The sequence below is a fragment of the Atta cephalotes genome, assembly GCF_000143395.1.
Source record: "Atta cephalotes unplaced genomic scaffold scaffold00008, whole genome shotgun sequence".
In the NCBI taxonomy this organism is placed as follows: domain Eukaryota; kingdom Metazoa; phylum Arthropoda; class Insecta; order Hymenoptera; family Formicidae; genus Atta; species Atta cephalotes.
This window is the reverse complement of record NW_012130072.1, coordinates 2695427-2705197: the sequence shown is the minus strand read 5'-3', so window position 1 is coordinate 2705197 and position 9771 is coordinate 2695427. Positions and strand designations below refer to the sequence as shown.

Genomic DNA, 9771 nt, shown 5'->3' with positions numbered 1-9771 from the left:
TACGTACGTACGTACGTACGTACGTACTACGTACGTTAACGTTAACTTACGTACGTACTACTACTACGTACGTACGTACGTACGTACTACTACTCTCTCTCTCTCTCTCTCTCTCTCTCTCTCTCTCTCTCTCTCTCTCTCTCTCTCTCTCTCTCTCTCTTTCTCTCTTTGTCTGGAAAACGATCGGTCCAGGCCGAATTCTCTCTCACAGAGACAAACAAACATTTGTACATGTGCATGCATTTTTAACGGTAGAGACATCATCATCTATTTAGCAGCTACATATCCTAATGTCATCATTCACTATACACGTATCTCGTTTATTAAAAAAAATGAACGAAGGAATTCTCGAGATGAATCTTCCTCTCGATTGGCAAATAAACCTTTGCTGTTTTAAATATTATTTTACATCGGATTTATACTTTGTCCCTTAACACACATTTCCTCTCCCTTTGTAAAGAGAAATTACAATTCTTCGACATGCCATTCTCATGAAAAAACTTTCGGGAAATGAAGGAGGATAGAAGGAGACGTAGAGAGGAGGAGAAGGACGATGGTGCTGAAAGGCGTGACAAGAGGAGAGGGAAGGAAGGGGAGGGGCAGTCGAGAAAGAGAGGAAAGTGGAAAATGCACTTTTTTTCTTGTCGTTGGTGCACATGCGCGCGCAATTGTGTGTCTTCGCGTTATCTCACTTCCAAACTTGTTTTATCCAATGGAAATAAGACATCTGAGTGAATGTGTATATGTGTGTACGTGTATACTCTTCGAGCGTGTTGCGTTCATTATGTATATCGGTGTAACGAGTTATTGTTATGTGTGTATGTGTATGTATACACGCGTAAATATTTGTGTTTTGAGAGATAATGATTTTAGTGGTATAACTCTTTAATTAAACAATTAATTGCCCTGTATTACTTATCGTTAAACGATGATTTTTTTTTAACGCGGTATCGGACGTTGACTCTTCGCGCTTTTATAGAGACATCTTCATATCCTGATACAAGATTTGTCACTTTCTGGTTGATTCTCGTTTTGTTACATATGTTTTTTTCTCTGTTTCTTGAATTATTTAATACGTCAACACCACTCCGAGTCGCGAGTTTTTCCGTTACACAGGTTGCATTCACTTTGATGTCATCATTGTGACGAATTCTGAAAAATACAATGAAAAAAATGTCTTGTTAGTTACGTGCATATTAGTTTATATACTTAAGTCTATAAAATGTGACAGGTTTCGGTAAAATAATGACGAAAGGTAAAGTCAGATATTTCTTTATCATGACGTCAAAAACGAAGAAGTTACGAGAAGTTATGCGTGAACCAACTGTGCAAACTTTTTTATTGAGAATTGTATTAATTTACAGAAGAAAAACGATTTTGTTGATAAAAATTGTTTACATGAATATAGGAAGTGTTGGCATACGTATAATTGGAAATTTCATTCAATTTTATTATAATTTAAACATTTTTTTAAATATCTCTTCAACATCGATATTTTATTTAATTAAAATTATAAATTAAATATGCACAGCAATTACTATCTCAATACCGTAAAATGACATATATTTAAAAGATTTTATATGCGATATATCGATAATAAGTTTTATTTTATACTAATTAATAAATCAAGCAATACAACCTTCATAATTAACTTGGCCGTCGCCGTCGATATCGGCCTCCCGTATCATTTCATCTACTTCCTCATCAGTGAGTTTCTCGCCCAGATTTGTCATGACGTGTCTAAGTTCTGCCGCGGATATGAAACCATTTCCATCCTTATCGAACACTCTGAAGGCCTCTCTAATCTCTTCCTCACTATCCGTGTCCTTCATTTTACGCGCCATCATGGTCAAGAATTCCGGGAAGTCGATTGTGCCGTTACCTAGAATTTCAAAATTTTCAACCTCAATTCTATCGAAATTGTTTATTTTCCTCTTTTAATAAGAAGAAAAAGAAGCTTTAACATCTTGCGACAGAAAAACAAGCTCTCTTCTAGAAATATTAAACATAATATTTACGTTTAACAGTAACGTTCGCAAGTTGAAATAAAGGAATGGAGCGAAACAATTGGTTTTTGTGTACAAAATAATTTATAATTTATGACATTGACGTGCGTTGAAAAGCTACATTAGGATATATATACCATCTGCATCTACTTCGTTAATCATGTCTTGTAGTTCGGCTTCTGTGGGATTTTGACCAAGGGACCGCATTACCGTGCCCAATTCTTTAGTAGTTATAGTACCATCGCCGTCTTTATCGAAGAGCGAGAACGCCTCCTTAAATTCTGCGATTTGTTCTTCTGTGAGTTGATCAGCCTTTAAATAGAAAACAACACAAAAGCTTAATTCTCTCAGCATTAATAAATTACATACGTATTAATGAGTGCGAACGAATATAATATAGTTCTTCTACAAATATGAATTTTAAAACTTTATTAATTAATATTAATAAATTCCTATTTTAGCCTTCGATAAAAACTTAAATATTTTACTACAAAGTCAGTTTCTTTCTTTACAGACGGCAGTTTACTTGGTCGCACAAGCGTTAAGACAATATATTGGAGTATCATTAAAACGTACTCTTTCAGTTACAACATAACAAAAACAAGTTATGTCCCGGCTTAATTATTGGATTATTTTCTAAAATCTCAAGGTTGCACAAGTTTTCGTAAACACTTCCACTGATGCGTCAAATAATGCAAGGCAATGAGATGCGTGATAATGCCGGCAGAAATAGCACGATGATGCATACACGCGCAGTTTAATTGCTGCATAAATAAGGAATTCCCAGACTACTTTGAGAATCGCATGAATAATAACGAAGTGACCAGCCGCGTAATTCGTCGCAAACGCTTCGCGTTCCACGGAGGCAACATGCGTATCTCGCGGCTCTACGTCGCGCGTAGTAAAAATAAATTTTGATTCTTTTCCAAAAGTGCGTGCATGTATTTAATGCAAAAGATTATCTGCCACGATAATATTTTTTTTTAAATCAAGTTATCATCGCATGGAGAGAGCACAAACACGTGCCGTTCTACTCGCGATTTTAAAAAACGCGGCCGACTTCGCCGCATGATATAAATCATAGCGATGATTCTTAAAAACGTCTTCGGAAAATTGTGACAACGTGAAATCTTTAGAAATAACATGCGAGCTATTTCTGGACGCTAATTACACAGACAGGTGTTGATGTAGTATCCGTTCATTGTAAAGTAGTGTAAAGTCGCAGCAAAGTAGCTGCAAGGAGACATATCGATTTCTCGCACAAGATGGATCTTGTCGTAAGTTTTATTGTAGCAACTTTAAGACCGGTCTTTATTACATACGCTTTTCCTCGGCTATCTTTATCACCGTTATTTCTCAGTCAACTTCGAGAGTGTTCGACAGTGCTATGAAAATGCAATGTTTTCAATCTTCAGAAAGTGGGTCTATTTTGTTTTTTAATTTTACGCTGAGAAAAAAATGTATCAAGTTTTAATAAATATTTATTCAACACTAACTTAAAGGTTTACTTTAATATTAAAAAAATGATAGTTAAATAAAATCTCAATGGTTTTTATAAATAATATTCAAAAAACCAAATAAATAATATCTTTATACTTGGTAAATATTTAATTGGTATTAATATTCAAACAAATGATTTATTCAAATTTAATACATTTTTTCAGTGATATTTTTTCTTGAGAAAATTTGTTTACAATTCATTATTTCATTGCATTCCTTGCCTCAAAATATGATACTGTTTTTTAATCATTATAGTGGCTTTCTTCCAAGGTTCTGATGTTTTTGAAAACATCAAACTCCAGAGGATGGAAAATTCTCTGATTGCGAGAGTATCGAGATAAATGCCTGTGTTCACAGATAAGGCAACTTTACAAATGGCCGCGTCGGGAAAATGTTTATTTTGCAACTGTTGAAAGTTTTCTTCGTTGACAGGTTTATTCCCTTGGATCTAAAAGTATAATTCAATCTACGCGAAGAAAACTTCTAACACTTGTAAAATAAATATTCTGTCGAATGCCACTGTCATAAAATTCTCTAATCTAATTGGTCTTAGTTTCCTCACTGGATCTAAATGTACAATCATATTAAAGAATTTTACAACAGTTGCAAAGCTGCTTTTCTCTGCTGAACGTAGCTATTCACATTAAAAAATCTTACAACAGTCACAGAGATATGCCAAATGCAGCCACTTGAAGAAGAACTGCGCCTGTACTCCGATTTTGTAACTCTTAACGACAATTCGATATAGTTATATCATCGTTGTGCAACTTTTTTATTTGGTATAATATTTGCGCAACGATAATATAATCGATATACTATCGTTAAAAATTACAAGCTTCCTACAATAATAAGCCTTTACCCAAGATCTGAATTTTTAACCGTAAAAAATTGATCAATGATTTATTAGTAAAATATGAGATTGATTAATCAATTTCTTACGATTTAAACCTTGAAACTTAGTAATGGCTCATCGTAGAAAGTCTGGCGACGCGACTCTCCGACTCGCCGCAGGATAACCTCACTTTTTGAACGTCGGGGCGGCGAAAATATATAATAATGGCTCCCAGGCCACAAAAGCCGCGTCGTGTTAGGGCAGGGCGAGTTTTCATGAAGGAAGGGCCGCGCTCGTAAAGCCAGCGACACACGATGCGTATTTTCCTGCTGGGTTGCTCGCGTAGGAAATTACTAGAAATTCTGTAATTCTAGTAATTTACTAATACGCAATTAATAATACATCAGGAAAACATACATACGTCGTTTGTCGGAAGTTGAACGGAAATGTGAATCGTCAACGAGAAAACCCGTATCATGGAAGAAAGGGGAGAAAGGGGGGGGGGAGACGAAAGGTGAGCTGGCGTAACGGGTTACGGCGGGCGCGTAGGGAACGTAAAAGGAGCGACGATGAGGGAGCGCGAAAATCAATAGCGAACGACGAGATGTATCGCCGTTAATGTTTGATCGGATAGAAATGCGTCGCGAGAGAGAGAGAGAGAGAGAGAGAGAGAAGAAAGGGAGCAGAGATATAAAAGATCTGTATTCTTATTCCTGAACTAGAATGCAAGTGTACGACTTCCTTCTCGCTTTCGCCAAAATATCGAACATCTATATCTATTTCAGTTGCAAGTTCTAAAAGTGTACGCTAGTACAGAAAACGAACTGATAGACCGTCAGGAACACACGGTACGCACGCGTTACGAGAAACCCGGCAGCGCCCTTAAAGATGAGTATCGGGTGACCCGTATGGATTATGCAAAAGGAGCGGTCGGGCGTTCGTGCTCGCTCGCTTGCTCCGGTCTCGTATTTCGTGCTCCGATAGATATCTATCTACGTCCGCGATCGAAGGAGAGGAAAGATCACGGCGCGTGATAACGACAACGACGGCGGCGACGTCGCCGCTACTGCACCGTCTTTCGCGATTCGAAATCACGCCGAGGTCGCGAGGAACGAGGCGTAGATGCATCATCGATCGAGAGAATGACGCGAAAGATCGGATATATATCTCTCGATAACCGGAGAAAATAGACAAATTTAAAAATCTGTTCCGTTCTCGTCTGTACTTTGCACTCCTCTCCCTCTCTTGCGATTTCTTCTCCCCTCAATTTAAAAATGTATTAAAGTGTATATACATGCGTTCGGTTTTGATGCTGACACGCTTCAAGCGCTTACAATGGCGTTAAAATAATAATCTTTAATATAATTGTTATTATCTTCAACTCCTCATTGTATCTAATCTAAATATAAATAAATCTTATTAAAGGCTGCGTTCAGCAAAAAAAGCAGCTTCACTCTAGTGAGCGCAGTACGTACAGTAAGTACGAGTACAAGACGATTTGATCGACAAGTGTAGAAAGTGCAGCAGCGAGCGGATCGTGGGACAGGCAACTTGGCGGCGGCGTTTCGATCTCGGGCGCGAAGGCCGTGAATTTAGCAGCGTAGCACAGACGGATGGACGGACGGACGAGCAACGAGAAGATAACCGTCGCGCGGCGCTCGTCGATTATCTCGACGAGTCCAAGAGGGCAACGCGATTGCAGAAGATTTAACGGCCAATGAACAATGCGGCGAACAAGATCCGCAAGATTTGAGGATAGGCGAGCGAAATTATCGCTTCGCAACGAACCATTGCCTACCGTGTCTTGTTCCGCGTTAACATGATGCCCGGTTAGCCGGTCATAAACGACAATTCTGCCCCGCTGAAACACGGCGCGGCGTCAGGTCGCAAAACGCGAGCTCTCTCTCTCTCTCTCTCTTTCTTCGAAGTATAGAAATATCCGCCGGCAAACGTGAGAAGGAGTCGAGGCATTTTAATCAGTTTCCCATATCTATCCTTTTCCGTTCCGCATACGTATGTTTCTTCTCTCTCTTCCTATACGACGACGATCGATCGACCGTTACTTCCGCTCGCGCGGATGCAAATTTTCCTCGTTGCTGCGGAAGAAGCTCGGCGAAAAGCACGGAGAAGTATAGACGGCCATGTCGAATCGATAATCGCGGGGAGTCGGGACAGGCAGTCTCCGGGGCGGCATGAGCGAAGTACGCTTCGACCGACGAAGGCTGACAATGAACGGTCGACGAAGAGAGGGAGACGGATGTATAGATAGCGAGAAAAGGAAAGAGAGAGATAGAGAGAGAGAATGAGACTCCCGCCGATCCTTCCAGAAAAGGAAATCCGTCCTACCGGCGGTTGAGAAAAATGGAGAATGCATGGAGACCGAGTTCAAATACGTAACCTCGTAAATTGCGCATCTCTTAACAGTTTACGCTCATCGCACGTGCACTCGGCGGCGACGCGTCAATGCGGCGAGAAACCGAGAGCCCTCGCGGGCACGGTCCTCGGACGAACCAGACACGGCAACGACGACGACGAAAATGATGACGGCGACGACAAAATTTGCGCGTAAAAAGAAATAAAGCACGTAACGTCACGCGCGGCGATAATTTTCTCAAAACTTCTCGCAGCACAGACGACGGATGGACGGAGATACTTACCATCTTGTGGATCCTCTTTTTTTGTTTCTTTTCACGTACCGATCACGCACGAAAAGGCTCAGCCCGTGTTAACACACGCGTTTACCCCGCACACTGGACAACAAGAAATGTATTTAATCACAAAAGCTCCAGGGAGATGTCGGTTGATCGGTCGGTACGCTCGTGCTAAAATAAAACGGCTCGCTGTTTCGGGCCGGGAAGAGAGAGACTCAACTTCGTTAACCGTACACGAGCAGACACGCAATAACGGCGGATGAACGGCGGAACACCAAGTCCGGCGAGAAACGCACTCGGGACAGTAATGGAGTCCACCGTGTCTTTCTCGGTCTGCGAGGCTCTCTCTGTGGGCCGCCGCTGGTTCCGCAGCCCGGATATCACTACGCCATCCCCTTACGGGCTGCACGACGGCCAATCGTGGGGCGCCGCCACGCCGGCGGGCGCGCCATCCACCCGGCGGGGAGCAGGCGGTTGGTACGCGCGACGGCCGCCTTAGCCCGCCTACGCGGTCGCGAGTTAGATCCCAAACGTACGGCGCGCCACGGCAGGCTTCCCCCGTTGCCGCCGTTCTTTCTTTCCGCCTTTCGCCGAAAGCTTGCGGAAAAAAAGGTTCGTGTGGCGGTTTTTAATCGTTTCTCGGACGGATGCGTGTGAGGAAGAGAGACAGCTGGTCCACGGTGGCGAGGCGAGAGATGCGTCGCATCGCGCCGCTGCCGCTGCTGCGTCGCGTTGCGCCGCTGCCGCTGCCGCGCCGCGCGACGACGTGGCCGCGGGCCGGCACGGCGTACCCGCGACCGCCCCGTATAACAAATCCGTTTTACACGGCGGGGTGGGTGCGGTCGTGTTTACAGGACGAGTCCGGGCGAACTAACCGGGTCTGTGATTGGCCGGCGCGCACCTGCAATGCGTCAGGCAGCCGCGCGGACTGTGCCGTGTCGCGCCGACTACCGGGTCAAAGCCGGGCTTGGGCTTTTCTCTCTTGCCTGCGCTGCGAGAGAAGAGCCGTTGCGAATACGACGGATCGCCGTTTTTCGGATATACGCGACCGGTCGGATCTCCCTCTCGCCTGCTTGTCTGCTTGCTGCTGCTGGTTCTTGCTTGCCTTCCCCCTTTCCGCTCTTTCCCAACTCCCTTCTTTCACGATGCTCTCTACGCTTTCGCCTCCCCCGAGCGATGGCTGTCGTGTTGCAGCCCGTTTCTCCTGAATTCCATTGCCGATCCCGCTACCCACCCTCTTTTTCCATGTATCTCCGAATCATCGATAGCTTTCTTTCCGTTCTTTTCATTCTTTCGTTTCTCGATCACTCTTTTCAACGATCCTCGTGCTCCTCACGTTTTGGATCGCTGCGTTTCATCGCACTTCGTTATCGATCGATGACGATCGGCCAACTTGCGTTCATTTCTAATGTGAATTAACTTCAATCTTGGCTTAATTTACTTTTTATATGTAATTCTTAGAATTCTTAAAACTGGAAAATGGATAAAAAGTAAGTTAAATCGAGATTAAACTAAATCTAGGATGGTACGCGAAATGTCATACCGGTAATTTAAGATTTCCAAACTTTAGTCGTTAATTCGATAATTTGGTACTAAATTTTGTGTTAAATTTTAAAAAGAAATATTATACATGAGGTTATTAATTTTGATCTTAACAAGCAAATAACTAAAAATATACAATTTTTTATATAATATACAATTTTTTACCAAAAAAAATTTTAAATAAAAATTGTATGATATAAAAAAATCATCAATTATGACATTCTCCTTCATACCATTTTAAAAAATGTTTCATTGTAAAGCTTACAAATTTTCGTAATATTTGTTAAGATTAAAATTTGAATCACTCTTGTATAAACTAAATGTATTTTGTGCATCACCCTATACATCGATAGAAATTAATTAAATCTATTTTACAATTGCGTAAACGTAATTGCAAGTGATTATAGTTGTAAGAATTAACCAATCACAGTCGAATATCCTTCTCGTATTCGGCTGTGATTGGTGAATTCTTACAACTACAACTTCCATTGCGACTACGCTTACGCAATTATAAAATAGATTTTACTCAACCCTCCATTCGTTTTCGTTGCAGGACTCTTTGAATTGTGTTATTGTGAAATCGGAGATGAAAGCAGCGATTCGGTCTCATATATGTGTGACATCGGAAATTTCGCGTCTAATAATTCTCCTTTAAATTTATTGCGTAATACAAACTGATCCTCTCCTGTCTCACCCTTATCGATTGTCTTTCTCTTTCTTTTTTTTATTTTTTTATATTTTTAATAGAATGAGGACCTTTTAGTGCAGAAAACCACGCCATAGAAGAAACCTATCGTTCTCGTTGGACATAAATTGGATCTGCTCGAAGCAAGACGGTTAGAAAAAGAGGAAGAGAGAGACAGAGAGAGAAAGAGAGAGAGAGAGAGAGAGAAAGAGAAAGAAAGAAGAAACGAGAACGAAGAGAATATATAATTTTTTCACATTTTCCGTCTCCTTTTCTTCATCTTTTCTTTCTCTCTTTCTTCAAAGTATTGATTTGGATCAATTTCATGTTAATCTAGGCTTCAAATCGAATTGGCTTCCAAGTATAGATTCCTACTTTCTCGAGGATTTTACAGGCAGGTGTAAAGCGTGAAAATTTATCGTACCCGGCCGTACCGTCGTCATCGTCGTAATCATCGTCGCCCTTGTCCTCCGCATCCCTTTCCCCACTCTCCTTTTGCCTTTCTCCTATTTTGCCTTCCTCCCCCATCTTCTTCTTTCTGTCTCTCTCTCTCTC

The 9771-nt window shown here is 41.5% G+C and overlaps 1 protein-coding gene across 1 annotated transcript; it reads right to left on the bottom strand.

Moving 5' to 3' along the window:
• Window positions 1-1123: 1123 nt before the first annotated feature.
• Window positions 1124-9744, bottom strand: LOC105627346 (calmodulin). Its single transcript, XM_012208632.1, has 4 exons — window positions 9592-9744; window positions 2144-2318; window positions 1640-1882; window positions 1124-1152 (listed from the first exon to the last, which is right to left on the bottom strand). The coding sequence occupies exons 1-4, from the start codon at window positions 9742-9744 to the stop codon at window positions 1124-1126; spliced, it is 600 nt and encodes a 199-aa protein (XP_012064022.1).
• Window positions 9745-9771: the final 27 nt, after the last annotated feature.